Below are 19,486 nucleotides of genomic sequence, written 5' to 3'. Positions count from 1 at the left end.
GCTGTCGAACGCCTTTGGTCACTCGCGTGGTATCCCCTCAGCCCAGCCCTGGCTCCCCTCGTTGTCTCCCGTCCTGCCTAAGCCGTAAGACTGGCCACCTTCCCCCTTGGGGTACTTGCTGAGTCTGGGGACTGAGTTGGCTCTCAAACAGGCACAGTCCAGAAATGCAAGTTAATTTGTCCCCGGGGCTCAGCACTCAACTGACTGCAGAGCTCAGCTTCCGATCCTTCGGTTAGATAATTCTGGGAGGTCTCAGCTGCTTTGAACCTCTGCTGCTTCTGTTGGCAACCTCAGTAACGGACCCTCACGTTGGTTTTTCCTCCTTTCCTGTTTGCATGTAGTCATTGTTCCTGCTTCCTAGGGTCACCTCCCCTGTCAACCATGCCGTCCCAGATCCTGCTTTTCTAGGGGTGCTAAAAGAGAGCCAGCCCTCATCGCTTCAGTCTTCTTGTTGCTCTTTGGAAGTTGGTGCACTTTTCAAACTCTGCTTGCTTTTTAGGATTTTCTCATTGTCTGGTTTTCAGCACTTCGCCTAGGACATGTTTGTAACTATCTTTGACTGACTTCTACTTCTCAAGTCTGAAGCCTGATACCTTTTGGGGTTAGAGAAGTCCAAGCCATGCTCTCATGCCTGATTCTCTTGTTCTCTTTTCTGAGACCTGGACGACTTTGGATAATAGACTTCTCACCGTGCCCCGTGTGTCTTGTCCCTTTCTCTGTGTTCTCTGTATTTCCTTCCTCTCGGTGCTCCAGTCTAGTTTCTTCTGACCAAAGTTCCTCCTCGCAGACTCTGTTAGTCTGTTTCCATCCATTGAGTTCTTCTTACCTTCAGTTCCTTCTGCAATTCCGGAGTTGAAATTTGGTTCTTTTTTATATTTTCCAAGATTCTTCCAAAAGGTCTCATCGTCCTGTAGTCAGTGACCTCTGAAGCACTGTTATTTTAAAGGCCCTGCTCAGTACCTCCCTTCCCTGGATTCTTTTTGAGTCTGTTTCTGTTATGTTTCTTTTGGTTTTCAGTCATGTCATCCTGTCCTTTTAACATGCCTTAGACATATATAACTCTCAGTGATCCTCGCCCTTTGGGGCTACGTGCCCCTGTGGTACAGGACGACCATACCAGAGAGTCTGAAGACCACGTGCATTTGTTACTAATTTACTTAGAGAAAGGAATTAACTCTTAGATAGCTGTGTAATAGTCTTTTAGTATAAACTATACTTTTTTTTTTTTCCCCTGAGAGAGGTCACTAGGCATTGTGTAAAAAAATAATATACTAAAGACAGAGCTTCTTCATGCTGTGATATGGTAGGCTCCATAATTGAGGGTAGATTTTCATACTTCTGTGAACTTTTCTGATAGCACTATTGGTACAAGTTGTTCTCCATTGGATGGGCTCACCATGCAATATTCCGAACAGAATGGAATCATGGATTGGAGGAAGCAGAGCTGTACCACCATTCCGCACCCGGAGCACTGTGTGGCCTTAGCTGACCAGGTATTGGAGGGTTTTGTTTCTGTCCTTGCACATTGCTGCTCTAGAAGAGGCGAGTCCTCTGTGCATTATTATCTCGGAGAGTGGAGTGTCGGACTTTGAATGTAAATGTCGGATTACATGTAAATGTAACTGGAATATAAAGTCTGAGCTCTTCTGGGGTCTGAAGGAATACCTTGAGATTGCCTTTATTGCTCAAAAATTTAGTACATTTTGATACAAATCCTGTCATGTTTATTCTAAGTAGGGATACATTAAATGGTTTTGCCAACAAATTTTTTTGCTTTTGAAACAATTAGTCACATGTCAATCACCATCTTCTTGCTGGTGACGTGAATTTGGAAACAGACCTTCCCTCGCGAATCGTTGGGGCCCTTTCCCTGAGTCCTGACTGTCATTAGGAAACGCCTGCTTTCTTAGGAGTTGGTGGAGGGAGAGCGCAGAATGCTGTCCATGTGTCCATGAGGTGGGGTCACGCTGCTGGCAGTGGGGTGCTTACTCTGCGGCTTGGGGGAGAACCACGTTCTTTCTAGAAAATAGATGGGTTAACCTGGTTTTTATTTCTGGCCAACGCTCAGATCCAAATGTTAACCTTTACTGGAATGTGTTTTTACGAACTAAAGCATTGAAGCATATTTGGAGAAATTGTATGTTACCTTAGTCCTACTTAATGGCCTATTTTTGGAGTTCATTTGATTATACCTTTTATCTCGCTACTTTAGTGCCTACACCTTCTCTTCTTAAAGTTGTCAAAACCTTTTGGAAGTTTTAACAACCTGGACTTTAAGAGAATACTGTTGAAGGTGTAGCAACTACCAGTTTCTTGACTGTGTTTTATTTTGTGGTCAAAGAAAGAATACAGGTCCATTTTAAAAGCAAAATACAAAGTAGGTATTTTTCTTAGATTAATATTAAGTAGTTACCAGAGAATGTGCAGATTTTAGTGCTTCAGGTAGGTATCTTCAGGAAGTAGGTTAGAAATCAGAATTTATTAGAATGTTTGATCTCAGAAGGATAACTCCACAGTGTGGTTTGTTGTTAGTCTGTTTGATTTCTTTTTATTCTTTCCATTAGCATTCAACTGAGAAACGAGGCTTATCGTCAATAAATAAGAAGAAAGGAAAGCCACAAATAGAAAAGTAGGTTCCATGTAATGTTTCCAGTAATAGAAATTGGTAAGAAAGGCAACATGGGGGGTTTGACTTTGGGCCTGTTTAGTTGACATCATACAGATGGTATTTTTCGACTAGTTTTCCTCCTATTTTTACTGCAGGGCTTAATTTTTTTAAATTCAAAGTTATCAACAAATGCAAATGATTGAAATAAAGCTATTGCCAAATCTGCTCAGTTTGGAGAGGTTCAGAATTCTCAGATTAAAGGTGAATCTTGCATTTAGATTATAGCTTACTAAAATTTTTTTATTATAAAAAAATTGAGGGGAATTTTATTTTATTTGTTTAAAAGATTTATTTATTTATTTGTCAGAAACAGAGAGCACAAGCCCGGGGGCGGGGGTAGTGACAGGCAGAGGGAGAAGCAGGCTCCCCACTGAGCAGAGAGCCCAAACCAGGGCTGGATCCCAGGACCTTGGGATCATGACCTGAGCTGAAGGCGCTTAACTGACTGAGCCACGCAGGCGTCCCTGAGGGGAATTTTAGTAATACTACTTAACTGTGTTCTCTAGAGAAGCTTATAAAAAATGTCGCTAACATGTGTACTTTGGTTTTAGGGAGAAAATGAAGAAAACTGACAACAGATTGAATAGTAGAATAAATGGTATTAGACTCTCCACTTCTCAACATGCCCATGGTGGTTCTGTGAAAGGTAAGGAAGTTTCTCTGTTAAATACCCATCACCTAAATGTATTTAGCATGATACCCATTATAATAGGTATTGGAGTGTTGTGCCAGATCTTGATACTGTACTTCGCACTGATTGGAATTCGCACTGATGCGAACAGCAGTGTCTGAATAAATGGCGTTAATTGAGGACGTAGGATTCAGCAATGGAGGTAAACCTTTCCTTTGCCACAGTTCTACTTACCACCTCCTCCTTCCTCTGGTAGCAACTGGCCCCTCACTTGTCTGCTTCTCAAGCCAGTCACTGCTGGAAGATCTTTTCTACCTTCATGGAAACCTGTCCTTGTTCTTGTGTAAAGTCATTTTTTGGTTTCTTGTTGACATTTTCCTGTTCTACTGGCCACCCTTCATGGGGTTTTATGGAGCTTTAGGGGAACGCAGACACTCGGATTTTTATTGTGCTAGATTTGTCTAGTTTCCATTTACCCACTTTTATTTTAAGGTCTCTCTACTTTTTTTGCTTTTGTATTCATTTGAGAAATGTCCTTTCTGCTGGCTCAATGATAACTTTTCAAGGTCATGTTTACTATCAATAGGAAGGATAAAAGAGAATAAAAGGCCGTAGACTGGTAGGAGAATGTTTTTTGTTCATGCGTGTACCTAACACATTTGTTGAGTGGACTGACCTCACAAGTTAAGGGTTTTTTAGATGTAAATTTTATTCAAATATTAGCACACTCAGTTGTGATACAACACGAATAACCAGAATATGTATTTTTAATGGAGTTTGCTTTTAAGCCAGCCATTTATTTAGAGAGACTGAAAATTGATACAGGAAATAGAGTTACATTTTGATTCTAAATTCATTCTAAATGGCCAACTCATTGAATTAGCCAACTGAACTGTCTTTGGGGGAGAAAATGACATGGGAAAAAACCCCACGTTGTTGATGAGTTTATTGTAACACTTAACTGTCTTTGAGGTTTCCTCTGGTAATGGCAGCTAGGAGGAGGAGGAAGAGCTAAAATAAGAACGACGAAAGGTCTCTGTCAGTAGATGGTTGGAAATTACTTCCGGCACATCTCCCTGTCTCTGGTTTTCCTCCCTCCAGCTCATTTTCTGCACTGCCCACATGTTTGTCTCCTAGATCACTTACCACGTTGGGTCATTTCCCAGTCGAAATTTGTGCCACCCTCAGAACATTGCCCTGTTCCTTGTCTCTCACATAATGTGGGAACTGCTGCTCCCCAAAGAAGCACACAGCTCTTTTTTGCTCGTTAGCTTCCTCTTTGCAGAGAAGTTCTGTGGACTTTGATCTCAGCCCAGTGTAGGTTTGACTGTTGTACTCCACTAGTTTTGTAAATGTGTGGCCTCTCCGAAGCCTTATTTTTCTCATTTGTAAAACAGGAGTAAGAACCTCTTTCCCTAGATTGTTAGAATTAAATATGGCTGCACATGAAAAGCATTTCACCCTGCTGAGCCCCTCGGTGCCCCGTAATTTAGTTTCTTTCCCTATTAGAAGGTAGAAGAAAATATAACTGTAGGTTATTAAGAACTTCTAAATAACATCCCAACCTCCCAATTCCTTGGGCTCTTTATTTTCCAGTATTCTGAAAATATAACATCAGGATTTTTTTTTTTTTTATTAAGATTAACCTTATTCTGTGTCCTGAAGTGTGACTGTATGTAAAATCTCTAAATTGACGCTGATGTCAAATGTAGCTCGGATGTTTGCCGACTCCAATTTAAAAAAAAAAAAAAAAAACACAGAACCCTCTATTTATTAATGTCCCTTTGAAACATTAGGGTATAAAGAAGGAATTACCTTTAAGCGTTCGGTAAACTCAAGATATATTTAAGATTTTTTTCTTTATGGAAAAATCCTGCATGTCTTAAAGTGTAGAAACTGTATTTGAGTTGAAAATACCAGATCCTCTGATGGGGAGGTTGTCTGCATCTTTAAATAACCAAGAGGAGTATTACTCATTTTTGATCTTAAAATTTAACTTCCATTTGAGTAATAATACATTTATATAGTTCAATATTCTAAAGATACAAAAGGAAGCAAAAGAAGTCCTTTACTGCCTCCCTTCATGTTGTGTCCTCCCAAAAAAGCAGGCATCCTGTTTGTCATCTGTATTCTTTGCAGTATATTTGCTTTTAAAACCGCCAGCTTTAAATCTGTCCACTAAAAGGCTGTTTGCTTTACTTCATCTGCGCTGTTAAGAACTTTGTCCCACTGTATCACCTGTGTTTCTTCCACCCCGTTCTTCCGTTGCGGGTTGTGGCACCAGGAAGTTTGGAGGGGCTGTGAGATAGTTGACCTCTCAGTAGTTCTTTCAAGACATTTCGGAGACTTAAAAATCTCCAGCTTCCTCTAATATGGGTCTGTCATCTGACGGACCTACATACTTCTTTGGTCCACCCGAACTTCTGTTGGTTCGAACGTACTAATAACCCGGATTTTTATTGTTAGACTAGAATATGACAAGTTTTGGGGTTTTGTCTTCTTAATAGCATGTATAACCTTTTGCCCTTTGAGAGAGAACAAATTAAAAAAATGGATGCTTCTGTTCGAAAGGACAGTGGGTGGACCGTCCATCAGCATAATTGCTTCATCCTCCCCATCCACGCCTCCTGACTCCAGAGGATAACGTAATTCCTGATGAGAAAAGTTTGAGACTCTGTACCTTCTGGATCCTCGAACAGAGGATTATGTTTAGTATAGATTGATGTGTATAGCTCCTGAAAAACTGCAAATGATTATATTTGACAGTTCGGTGATGAGAGTATCTACTAGCTATGTAATCTAAAGTGAATCATTCTATAAATTAGAATTTGGAGAAATAGCTGCTTTTTTTTTTTTTTTTTTTAAACACATTCCAGAACTTAGGCTTTGAAGTTTCAAAGACTCCACTGGGGTCTCACTGTCTGAGTTTTAGTGAGCAAATCTCAGCTCATCCTACTCCAGGGGCTCCCTTTTAGTGTACCATTTCTGGTGTGAGAACTGTCCTTGGATCTTTGATTCCCTCAGTAGAATTGTTCATTTTGTTCATTTTGCTGCTTGAGATATTTATATGCGTGATTTCCACACACGCCACAGTGGTATAGGTTTTACTTTCATCAGTCCAGTTTGGTGCCGGGCTGTTTGGCCGCCATGGCGCATTAGATGGTCTTCTGATCGCCGTTAGTGTTGGCTCGCATCCTTTTCCTTAGTCATGTTGTGACTGGTAATGCAGAACCTATTACCATGTGTAAGTACACTCCAGCTTACTTTTCTGTAAAACTAGCACTTGCCCAAGTCACTCCTCTGCCACTCTTAAAGGCTCATGAGATTTTGTGCCGTTTTCCTTTGGCAGTTTGGCATTTTATTACCCAAAGGGAACTGCAGCATCTGCATCCTTAATGACTTTATTCTTTAACATCTCCTTACCATTGGAGTGGGTGGGCTAGGCTAGGTCATCCTTAACCGTACTAACTCTGTTATAAATTTAATACCTTCAAAGGACACAGATTAGTCAGCTAACTAGTTCAGTATTACACAAACCGTATCTTTTTTCTAAAACATATTTTGTCCAAGCAGTTACCTTTTACTGCTTCTACCAGGTTGCCGTAGAAATGGTTCACTCATCTATATAATTCTGAAATGCCTCCAGAATTCCTTATATGCGGAATTGTACACTAAACACATGTTGAGTGCTTGCTGCAAGGCAGAAACTATGTTAGCTGCCGAGTCTACGGAAATGAATAGAAGAGTTATCTAAGTTTGCGCCAGTGCACGAGTGTCTAGTACTAGGTATACTAATAATCTTTCCTCTGTGCCCAAAACAGATATGACTAATTGATCATGACAAGTTCTGTACTACACCTGTTACCCCACCTCGATGTGGGCCTGGTTTCTGGGCAGAACTCAAGGGGCTGCTCAGTCTAGATGGGAAGCATTTGAGTCTTTTTAAATACTCAGGCACAGTGATTTCACTGAATAAGCATTTTTGGCAGTCAGTTCTATTCTTGAATTCTATTAAAGAATGTATTTTCCAATAAGCTCTGAGAAGCTAAAATATCTAGACTTAGATAATGGCTTCATGTGCTAGGACTGAGCAGACCCTACAAAGAAACTAAACTCTGATTTTTTAAAAAATCAGTAAGATTGACTTGTTCCCTCTGCCTTTATTTGAAGAATGTATTTGTTATTGTTATTTTCGATTAAAATTGTATTTTAATAATGAATTTTTACCTAGGTCAAGGACCAGCCTTTTAGGTGTTTATAGACAAACTGAAAGAAAAAAATTTTTATAGCTGTAACTAATTCTAATGGTTCAATTTAGAAATTAATTTAACTACTTAACATGATTTTTAAAAAATAGAATTGTTATTTTTAGATGTGAATTTGGACATTGGATCTGGACACGACACATGTGGAGAAACCTCTTCAGAGAGTTACAGTTCTCCTTCTAGCCCACGACATGATGGAAGAGAAAGCTTTGAAAGTGAAGAAGAAAAAGACAGAGGTTTGCTCTCTGGAAGGGAAATGGGGGTGGCAGAGGAAAATGTATGTTGTCTCTTAAAATCAGTCAGACATACATAATTTTATGTTTCTATAAATGTCATTATTGATTTTAAATTTAATTGGTATAAAGGGTGTCTTATAGACCACTGACTTGGCAGTTCCTAGCAGTGTTGATTTTTTTAAAGCTTTATTTCCCTGCATATGAAATTAAGTAGAAAGAAAACAGTCATAATAAAATAAAGAGTTCAGTGTAGAAAAATTAAAAATGTGTGTGTTGCTGGAAGTACTTATTTATGATATACATATCTTCTTAATGGATTGATCCTTTTATCATTATAAAATACCTTTTTTAGTCTCTAATAACAATTTTTGTCTTAAAGTCTATTTTATCTGAAAATAATACAGCACTCTAGCTCTCTTAGGTATTATTTATAGCGTACTTCTTTTTCTGTCCTTTTACTTTAAGCCTATTCATGTCTTTGAATCGGAAGTGTATCTCTTACAGACCGCATGTAGTTGGATTGTGGCTTTTTAGCCATTTGCCTATCTCTGCCATTTGAGTGGAATGTTTAATCCATTTAATTTTACTGTAATTGCTGATAACATAGGATTCACGTCTGCCATTTTGCTATTTATTTTCTGTATGTATTATGTTCTCAATTCTTCCTTAAACAGAAGCTCAGAGTCAGCCAAAAGTAAGAATGTAGGGCTTTCTCAGGTCTTTCCTGGGCTTACATACAGCTCAAGATACGAGCATGGCCTTTTAAGATTTTTAGGAATATGTGGAAGCTTTTTAAAACTCCTTGTGGACATCTCATTCTTCGTTTTTCTTCTTTTAAAGTTTTTTGGTCAAGCTCTTGTTAGCCCCAAGTAGTAACACTGCCTGAGGCAGCCAAGTTGTTAAAACATTTGCTGCTGATTGATTGTGACAAATGCCGCATGGGTAAGCAGCTGTTAACAGAGTGACCTCTAATTGCTAGGCCAATAGTGACAGCTCTTTGGGGATGGGGCTTTTAGATAGCTCCAAATGCATGCTTTTTCTAGTGGCTGCTAGGCTGCTAGTTTATAAAGCTACTGTAGCTGCAAAACTTTTCCTTTATAAAGCTACTTCTGAACTGGAGAAAATATATAGGAATTAGGGCAAGGTAAAATGCCACAGTGCTTGCTCTTCTTAAGAGAGTCAATAGCTTTTCTGGAATAAACACTCCTCAGGTTGCTGCAAGCCTTTAGTTAATTTCTAGAGTTCTGAAAAAGTTGATTTTGACAGTTTTTGCCAGGATTCTTGTTCCTTATATGCAGAAGCGAAGTGTCAGAGAACCTTACCCTACCATTCTGGAAATGAGATCTCAAAAATGTATATATTGAATGAGGATATCATTCTTTACACATGATAAACACATCTGATTGGTAACATCTTGGTTATAAATATTTGATTAGGAACATTTTGGTTATTTGATGGTTATAAGATGTACCCATGCTAGTGGGAAGTATTAACTGATTTCTCTTGGGCCACAAAGAGTATTTGTGTAAATACTCCCACCACAGTATTTCAGCCATGTGTGGCTTCTTGCTGGGCAGTGTATAGCTTTCCCAGACCTTTGCTCCTGTGTTAGAGTATCAGGTCATGTCTTAGGGAGCTACAGCAGGAGTTGCTCCTGCATCACGATGTGCACTCACAGCCCGTCTCGACCGTGCGGTTGTTCTGAAACCCTACCAAGGAAGCATGTACTGACTCGACCATGAGTTCTCATTGGAGGCAACACTGTTTCTGATCTGCACTTTGCTAACAGGAAAGAAAAAAAAAAAAAAATGGACATAACTGCCCAGAGCTCTTATGAAGGTTAAATTAGAGCATTCTTACGCCTTATCCAAGATAGATAGGCTTTCAGCGTGTTTCATTTCACATGCTCTGCTTGATTCTGTGGGATTTGCCAATAATCCAGGGGCTCTTGAGCTAACAGTGCACATTTGGCCCCTTGGTCAGAATTGGGAAGAGCACATCTGTGCACCCGGGTTCCTTTGCAGCCTCCCTTTCCTGCCGTCCAATAGGGCGAGTTGGCAGCCTGGATGGAGGAACTTGCCGTTTTCAGATAGGCTCGGTTTTCAAGTGACTCAGTTGAGCCTTCCCTCAATGAAGAATCATTTGGAATGTCTAAAACCAGCAGGGGGAAAAATATCCACTGTGGGAAAAAGCTTTAATCATTTTTAGAATTTTGAGTGCATGAAAAGGTTGCTTTAAAAAGCATGTGACTTTGTTGTTCTGTTGCTCATAATGGGGTTTTGTTTTGAGACTTCCTACTTTTGAAAGCCAGTGCAGAAAAGGGAGAGACCATCTCTCATTAGCTAGAAGAGTCCTTACAATACTCAGAAAACCACTTGGGATCGTTTAAACTCATAGGGCTGTTTGCCATGACTTGAGATTTAAAGAAAGCCCAGTTCATACAGAAATGTAGTTAACCACCTGAAAAATGATCTGTCTTCTTTGGACTTAAATGTTGGTCTTTGTGTATTCCTATGGTGTTACGGAACAGATAAAATGCCTTGAATAAGTTACTAATATTTGGATACATCTTGTTTTGAAGTGTTTAGGAAGAAACACCTCAGTTACTCAGGGAAGTTCATGTTAGAATCACTTATTCATATGTTGAAACTCTTCTTCCTAAATTGTTACAACAATCGATTCAATAACACTGTTGGCATCCTGTGTCATTAAGCAGGTTCTGTTTAACCTTTCTTGAGAAAGACTACTAGTATGATTTGTTTTTAGTATTGTTTCAGAAGTTTTTAACATCTTTGCTGAGTATAGCTAGCATTTACCTTAATACGTGTAAACATTTTTAAGTATATGATGCAGTTCTGCTTGTATTTATGAGCAAAAAAAAAATGTGAAAATAGGCACTACATTTAATTGCATGGTTTCTCTACGAATTATTGCAGTATCTGGGTTTATAATACCTACCTGTTGTGGTCTAGACCTTATCTTTTGCCCTCTTTATACCAGAAGTCACGACACCCAAGGGAAGTCTAGATTGAAGCTATTTCTACATATAGCCCTAAGAGCGATTGCAGCAGTAACGCCATGTAAAGTGTAATTTTGGATTTGCCACTTTGCTGTTTGGCCACGGGAGAAATGGCGGTGCTCTCGTGTTTGCCTCGCTGCTTGTGCTCCAGCACCATTTGGTCTATGACTATCCTAGGAGCTTTAAATGTTCTTTTTCCCACTGAAATATGTCAAAGTGCGAATATTTACCAGATATTTATTCCATTCTCTTCCGTTCCCTACTGCTAGATGCTCGGGTGAAGGATAGTCTTGTAATTGAGCTCCTTTAAATGGCATCATGTGTGTGAGACCCATGTGAAGACCTTGGGTTTGGCAGTGCAGAATACAGATCAAGTGCATTGCTTAAAATTGATTAAAGTTAAAAAGACCCAATCCTTTTCTCAGTAATAAGGTGATATTAAATAAAGCTCTGTTTATGTTGTGCTTCATTCAGTCTCCAGTTAACCTATTGTTGCTTATCTCTCCATGGTTTGGTTTTGTTTGGGTTTTTTTGGTAAAGACTTAATTTTTTTAGAGCAGTTTTTGGTTTACAATAAAATGAAGAGGGAGGTACTACAGAGCTTTTCCCTGTACTGCTGCCACGTAGACAGCCTGCCCTGTTAATCACTAGCACTCACTGGAGTGGTGCACTTTTTACCAAGCATGAACATCCGTTGACACGTTATTATCACCCAGTGCCCACAGTGCCCTAAGGCTTCATTCTTGGTGGTTACACCTTCAGTGGCAGTAGACAAATGTATAATGTCTTGTATTTACCATTATCATATCATACAGATCATTATCACCACCCTGAAAGTCCCCTGTGCTCTGCCTCTTCGTCTCTGCCCTCAACTCCCACCCCTGGCGTCCACTGGTCTTTTTATTGTCACCATAGTTTTGCCTTTAACGAATCTCTATATTTTTTAAATGAAGTCCATAGGAAGTAAAAAATTAAATGAAGGTCAGCTTGGTGGTCAGGAAACCGAGGGACATATCTCCTCCAGTTCTAAACTTCAGAGTTCATTTTAGATACACTTAAAATTTGGGGCACCTGGGTGGCTCAATCGGTTAAGCGTCCGACTCTTGATCTCAGCTCAGGTCTTGATCTCAGGGTCGTGAGTTCGGGCCCCGCATTGGGATCCACTCTGGGCATAGAAGCTACTTTAAAAAAATTAAAATGTAAAATAAAAGTTAAAAAAAAAGATAAAATTTATTTCTAGCAAGGGATGAGAGTGATGCATGCTTTAACATTTATTTATATGTTTCCCTTAGACACAGACAGCAATTCTGAGGATTCTGGGAATCCGTCAACAACCAGGTTTACAGGCTATGGTTCTGTCAACCAGACCGTCACTGTCCAGCCACCTGTTCAGATTGCTTCATTAGGAAGCGACAACGGAGGCCTTTTAGAAGATCCCCTAACCGCACCCAAGTATCAGCATATTTCTTTTATGCCAACTTTACACTGTGTCATGCACAATGGTGCCCAGAAGTCTGACGTTGTTGTTCCTCCACCCAAATCTGCCGATGGCAAGACAATAGGGATGCTCGTTCCCAGTCCTGTTGCTATTTCCGCAATAAGGGAATCCACAAATTCTACCCCTGTTGGAATCCTGGGGCCAGCAGCTTCTACTGGAGAATCCGAAAAACACCTTGAATTACTGGCTTCCCCTTTACCTCTTCCGTCAGCCTTCCTCCCCCACAGCAGCACCCCCGCTTTACACCTCACAATCCAGAGGCTAAAGTTGCCGCCCCCACAGGGGTCTTCAGAGAGTTGCCCAGTTAACATCCCACAGCAGCCCCCCGCGAGTCTGAGCATTGGATCACCAAACACTGCCTTTCTTCCTGTCCACAGCCCAGGTAGTTTTCCGGGATCTCCTGTTGCTACCACGGACCCCATCACAAAATCTGCATCCCAGGTGGTAGGACTCAATCAAATGGTGCCTCAAATCGAGGGAAACACGGGGACCGTCCCTCAGCCTACCAATGTGAAGGTAGTTCTTCCAGCAGCCGGCCTATCAGCCGCCCAGCCACCAGCTTCCTACACCTTGCCCGGCTCGCCCCTCGCCGCCAGCGTGCTGCCCAGCCAGAGCTCCAGTGTGCTCAGCCCTGCGGCCACGTCGACCCCGTCGGCGGGGGCGGGCCTCAGTCAGGCCCCGCCCGCCGGGCCGCCCGCCGTCCCCACCCACACCCCAGGCCCCGCCCCCAGCCCGAGCCCCGCTTTGACACACAGCACTGCGCAGAGTGACAGCACGTCCTACATCAGTGCGGTGGGAAACACGAACGCTAACGGGACGGTGTTGCCGCCGCAGCAGGTGGGCTCGGGCCCTTGCGGTTCGTGTGGGCGCAGGTGCAGCTGCGGGACCAACGGGAGCCTGCAGCTGAATAGCTACTACTATCCCAACCCGATGCCCGGACCGATGTACCGAGTGCCGTCGTTCTTCACCCTGCCGTCCCTCTGCAATGGCAGCTACCTCAACCAAGCACATCAGAGCAACGGAAACCAACTTCCTTTCTTTCTGCCTCAGACTCCATATGCAAACGGGCTGGTGCATGACCCGGTCATGGGGAGCCAAGCCAACTACGGCCTGCAGCAGATGGCGGGGTTTGGGAGGTTCTATCCTGTCTACCCAGCACCTAACGTAGTTGCCAACACGAGCGCTTCCGGGCCCAAGAAGAACGGGAACGTGTCATGTTACAACTGTGGCATGAGCGGACACTACGCCCAGGAGTGCAAGCAGTCGTCCATGGAGGCCAGTCAACAAGGTAATCATGAGAGCTCCCAGAGGACTTGTTTTTGAGTGTGCCCGTTTCTCCCTGCCTTACTGAGCACGGTGGCCCCGGTGTGGCAGAAAGAGCTGGTGTGTGTTCCTTTACGGGTGTTGTGCTTTCGGTAACAAATCCCGAAATGCAAGTGGGAAGACCTAGTGTAGACCCAGGGCACGCAGCGCAAGGAAGGGGAGAGGAATTCAGTTTCCAAGGAAAGCATAAAACCACTGAGGCGCTTTGGAAGGAGTGCCGTGGGGATTTGCGTTGTGTATGTCAAATCTCTCGCTTGTGGCACTTTTTTTAAAAGCTATAATCCTGTTGCGTAGAGTAAGCAGACTTTTCAGGTACTGAAGATGTAGGAAGTCACGTGGTCCTCTGACACGTGTGATTTCTCGTTTCTCTTGAGTGGATCAGTGCCTAGCCAGCCGGCCTCACGCACATTCCCTCATCCTGCCCCTTTCCCTCCCAGCGGATGCTTCCAAAAAAAAAAAAAAAAATGCTGTTGCATTTTAAGGGACAAAATGTTTAAGCACTGGTCTGGGAATAAGGGAATTATTTGAACTCTGCTTAATGTTATTACCACCAGAAATAAGAAAACGTTCTTAGATGAGTCTGCGTAAGACCGCACATTCAGCAGAGACGCCAGACTGTTCTCTTTCGCCTGGATTTGGCTTTTGTCATTTTGCCAAATCTCACCCCGAAAAAAAAAAAAAAAAAAGCTTGAATTGCGAGTGTATACTTGGCATTTTTACAGGAAGGTCGAGTTTGATAGCTTTAGGTTGAACTTAAAGCACAAACTTCATACTACTTTTTGAAGGTAGTTGATTTCCCCATTTTGGAACCATAGTAGTGCGGAGGACGCTGCCTTCTGCCGAGCATGCCGTTTGCTGTCTTGTGGTTTGTGATGCCTTGCCTTGTAAGCAGTGACTTAGCAGTTCTGTTTTCCCGTTTTAGGCACTTACAGACTGAGATACGCACCTCCCCTCCCCCCTTCTAATGATACGTTGGATTCCGCAGACTGAAACAAGTAAAGCTTGACTGCTCAATGCCCTGACGTGTTGGGGAGTCATGGTGGGGTGTGGAGGGGAGGAAAGGAAAGGTATTTGGTTTGTGTTTCTTTGTCTATACATTTCCTAGATTTCTATGCAGTTGGGATTTTTCATTTCTCTTGTACCGATGTCCAAAACAAAAAAGAATGCATTGCTTTTGAGCCTCTGGTCTCCTGGTTCAACAACAGGCTTATCTGTATGTTACATGTAATTTAAACCTCCAGACAAACTATCAAAAGGAAAATGTTTGCTGTGCTTTTTTTTTTTTTTTTACACTGAATACTTGCTGTGTGCAATGTTTACTGAATCTTTAAAACTGTGTATTTGACCTTTTTTTACGACACTGGTGATAGTCATATGGTTTTGAAAAAGAGAAATTTTCCTTCTTCCGCACTCTTCTCACTTTCCCCCTAAAGGACACACATCACCCCGCCACCCTCCTTCCAGCGACCCGTGGCCGGGGCAGTTGGCCACGCATCGGCCCCCACTTCCATGACCTGCCCTTCCTATAAATCGAGGGTGGAATGTTTCACCTGTGAAAGGACACATCAAGTCCCCTGAACTGTGTGTATATATGTACCAAACAGCATCCCGTAAACACATATATGCAGTGCTTGTGGTCCAAATCAATATTAAAGTAAGTGGAAGAGAGCGGAAGAAGTAGAACCATATGAAACAAAAAAATACGAAGTCTGAAGAGGACAAAGAGCTTTTTCTTAAAAAAATATAAAATAAAATAAAAAAATAAAAGCAAAACAAAAAACCCAAAAAACTTTTTACTTCATCATACTTTTTTAGCCTGTTGCTTCAGAGAGACATAATAAAGTAAACAAAATAGTGTGAGTGTTGTTCTGTGTGTCTGTGTGTAATGAAAGTCAACAGCCGATCTTACTTGTAGTCTACCACTGTGTCATGCTAAAGAGACACTACCTGAGTAAAGAGTTCTTCTTTTCTCACACCAACTGTAGCAGTGTTACGTTGTGTTTAAAAATGTGTATGGTTTATTGCAATCTGAGCAGAAGCTCTGGTTTCTGCAAAAGTCAGGTTTGTTCCCTAACCCGGCTCTCGTAGCAAAGTCACTTTGATAAGTTTACCACTATGCTTGATTATAATGTGAAAGACTGAATTCTGAGTGTGTTAAGATGGTATTAATCATGTCAGTGTCACGTCACTAAGTTTAATGCTGCTGTTTTAAAAAAAAAAAAAGTTTTTTTTAAAGCCAATCTATGTACTAAATTGCTTCCAGGTAATTTTTGATTTCCTAAAGTGCACTGAGATTATCTGGAAGATTGGGTGTATTTTTGGAACTGCTGCGTTGAACAGCAATGAGCAACTACCACTGTATAGTCCGAGATAAGGGTCGGGGCCGGTTTGGTTTTCCCATTCCTCAGTACGGAGCGGAAGGGATAGGTTTTTGTTGTGTGGAGTAACGTCGGTGTACGGCAGAGAGACTTAAATATTTGGTCTTGGTGCAGAAGCCTAACAGATTGCTAGATAAAAGGAAAAACTTGAAGACAAAAGAAGCTTCATTTAATGCTTCACAGGTAGCATTTATATTTATAACAGCGGTGCACGTTTTGAAACTAACTTTCAGGGTGGGAGTTAAAGGGGAAAGGGGCGGGGATGCAGGGGTAGATGAAAGCTTTAATTTAAAAAGAAAAGTTCAAGTAAAGGAAATTATTTTGATTAAATATATTTTATTTGATCTGGGTATTTTTGGACCACATTATTAAATTAATTGTTAAGCTGCAGTTGAGTTGTTCCGGTGAGAGTTTTGATAAGCCACGTGCGGACCGCATTGTGAATCCCTTGCCAGTTGTACTTCACGGAGCTTATTTTATGATTTAAAATACTGTACTGTACATAGGAGGTATGTTACCTTCTCCTTATTTGTATGTTTACCATATACTTTGATATTTGAAATGTTATGTACTGGAAAGGCCACTTATATTTCTAGAACAGATTGGATTTTATGCAACCCTTTTTCCTTGAATTAACAGCAATAAAAAAAATGAAAAACAGCTTAAGAATTGTGCTTTATTGCAAATTGTGTTAAAGTGAAAGGAGGAGGACATCACACGTGGTGATTTGTTTTTTCTTTTTAAAGAATCACCCCATTTCCCCCGTAATGTGGGGCGGCGAATCCCCAAGTTTTTTGTTTGTTTTTTTACCATTTGGATGTTCTTGAGTTTCTTCCCCGCCCCCCACCCACCAGTCTTACTCTGTAGGTCGCCTGTGTGACACTGGAAGGAGAGCCTGTGTTTCTGTCCCCAGGGCCTGCGCTGTGTGCCCAGGGCTGTTTCCGATGGAGGCTCCCCGCCCCGCAGGTGCAGGGGACCTGATTTACTCTCTGGGATTTATGACGATTGTGTTTACCAGGCGGCTGTCAGGACAGTGTGGAGTAGCTTGTGTCCCCCGGTTCTGTCTTCTCCAACCCAGTCTCTAGTCTGTTTCTGCACACCGAGTAATTCACGGGGAGACTCTGGCCTCGCGGGTGTGCACAGCTCTGTCCTGCCTAGCGGCGGTGACCGGGGGCTCGGCCCAGGCCCCTCCGGCCGTCCCCCAGCACTCGCAGCCGTGGGCGCGCAGGGGCTCGGGCGCACAAGGCAGGAACGATGGCCCGATTGTCCGGAGCCACCTTCTGAGTGTTCCCTCCCTCCGGGCCCATTCGGACAGTGGGTTTGAGCAGCCCCAGGAGCCGGCTCCCCCCTCAGCCAGCAGATGCACCTCCGCTCAGGCGCTCGTGAGGAACCGCTTGCCAGTTAGTGCGCAGGCCACCCGTGTTGCCACCTGTGTCCCCTGCCTGTCCCTTGTCCCTTCTCCTCCTTCCTCTGCTGCCCCAGGAACCCACTGTCCGAAACTGTATTGTTGCCTGTTGCCGTCTTCCCCCCTCACCCCTTCGGCTCTCCTCCCCCCACCACACTGGCTCGCTCTTTCCTGAGCTTCGCAGAAAAGGCAGCTCGCGGGTAGTCTCCTGTGACGGTCTCTGCTTATCGGGTGTGGCGGGCCTGATGTCCCGCGGTTTATTCGTCTTCACTACCTTCACAGTGTTCCCTGCCGAGGGGAGAAGTACACACACACACACAGTTGAGCCGTTCTGTCCACACCCGGTTGGTTTTCGATTTTCGCTCCCGCGGGCGCGCTTTGGCCGCTGTCTCCGGCCTTGTGTGTGTGACGGTTCTCTGGGCTTCAAATCCAGGAGTGCCAGTGCCGGGCAGTAGGACCTTCCCAAATCCTCAGTTTTCCAGGATTTGCCAGATCGTTTTCTGAATGCTTCGCACTCATGCGGACCGCATCCCACCCACAGTCCGTAGCAACACCCTCCTGGGGGGACACAGTGGCACCGCGGAAGGCTCAGCTCGGGGGAGGCCCACGAACCGTGGCTCTGTGCAGGGAGTGTGCAGAGGGCTGGGCCTTGGAGGGTCCCCGTGTGGAGGGGGCACGGGACTGTAAGGGACAGTGTTTGGTGGCTGAGGCGGGAGGAGGAGATGAAGGCAGGTGTGGGAGAGGGAACGTTTTAGAAGAGGTGTGAGGTTTGTGGTTCAAGAGATAAACCAGACTCGGGTTGGAGGTTTTGAGGCTGATGGAATGCAACATCGGAAGTTGCCAGGTTTTCAGTAGAGGAGGAACATGTTGACTATGGTATTTACAGAAACTTGGCTGGTGGAGGCAGGAAGGTCTGGCCGTTCAGAGACTGACTGGTTGGGGTGCGGGTGAGGCAGGGGGAGAAGCAGGGCCGGAGGAGGCAAGTGGAAGGAACCTTGGCCTCCGAGTTTCATTTTCCCCAAATAGAAAACAAGACTGTATTTTAATATATGCAAAAGGTCCAACTTTGGGAAATAGCACCAAGAAGGCACTTCGATGTCTGTTAAATTTGCTTTTGAGGACCAGGAGGATGGAGGTTGTTGGCGAGGAGACCTGAAGACGGGAAAGAGAGCTGAGTCCAGGAGGAGGGCAGCAGGTCTGGTCCTCTGGGTGGTGAAGGACCTGGCAACATAGTTCGTTCTTATGTTGAGATTAGCTACTTCAGCTCTGTCCACTGACATAAACCAAAATATTCCTTGTCCTCCAAAATCAGCTCTCGTTGGAGAGCTTACCAAATGGCGGCAGCCCTGGGTTGAGTGGCCCAGTCCCAATTATTCGACACTGGAGTAGAAGAAGTACATTACAAGGCAAATCCACATTTACTTTTTTATGTAAGTGCTAAAAATCAAATCTTTCTGAGAAGGTTCCATAAAGATTAAAGCACAGTGTAAAATAATCTTTTTTTTTTTTTTTTTTTTGACAGGTAGCATCTAGTACTTAAGAGCGTCGTCCATTTGAGCTTGGAAGACACCTTTTTTCAATTCTACATACTGATTACAAAAGCACTCTAAGGTTAAGGCAGTGAAACCAAATGGAGGCAAGCTGGGACAGTAGCTCAACCCCATAACCCTTCAATCACTTCATCTCAAAAGAATAAAGAAAAATGCTGACTTTTCGCACCCCGGCGCCCCACAGGAGGGCCCATTTATTTTCAGGGAAATGAGGTGTGGGGGAATGAGGAAAACATGGTCACCCTGTCTCTGGACCTTCCTTGCATGGTGGGGGACTGGGGGCTGGGGGAGGGGTGTTGAGGGACCAGCTATTACGAGAATGGACTCTAGTGTCCAAGGGCTGAGAGGCAGGGGTCCACTCGAGGTCCCCTTTACACTGACCGTGCACAGAGGGCAGCACTGTCCTTTCCCAGAGAACGCCCGTTAGCACACTGGCCGGCACGGTTTGGATGCCGAAGGCCAGTCCAACAGCAGCATTTCGTCACTGCTTACAATTTGCAGCTCTTGTGCCCA

The 19,486-nt window shown here is 43.3% G+C and overlaps 1 protein-coding gene across 1 annotated transcript in view; it reads left to right on the top strand.

Annotated features, from left to right (window-relative positions):
• Positions 1-16,749, top strand: part of LOC111154247 (zinc finger CCHC-type containing 2) — a 59,899-nt gene extending 43,150 nt beyond the window's left edge. Inside the window, 6 exon segments of the mRNA XM_022513746.1 lie at positions 1,358-1,493; positions 2,565-2,629; positions 3,220-3,314; positions 7,672-7,800; positions 12,112-13,605; positions 14,563-16,749. Of these exon segments, the coding sequence (XP_022369454.1) occupies positions 1,358-1,493; positions 2,565-2,629; positions 3,220-3,314; positions 7,672-7,800; positions 12,112-13,605; positions 14,563-14,630 (1,987 nt within the window). The 3' untranslated portion in view covers positions 14,631-16,749.
• The last annotated feature ends 2,737 nt before the right edge of the window (positions 16,750-19,486 follow it).

This window comes from Enhydra lutris, unplaced genomic scaffold, assembly GCF_002288905.1.
Source record: "Enhydra lutris kenyoni isolate GAN:26980312 unplaced genomic scaffold, ASM228890v2 scaffoldscaffold36, whole genome shotgun sequence".
Lineage (NCBI taxonomy): Eukaryota > Metazoa > Chordata > Mammalia > Carnivora > Mustelidae > Enhydra > Enhydra lutris.
Note: the sequence above shows the minus strand (reverse complement) of the source record. Positions and strands in the feature narration are given on the sequence as shown.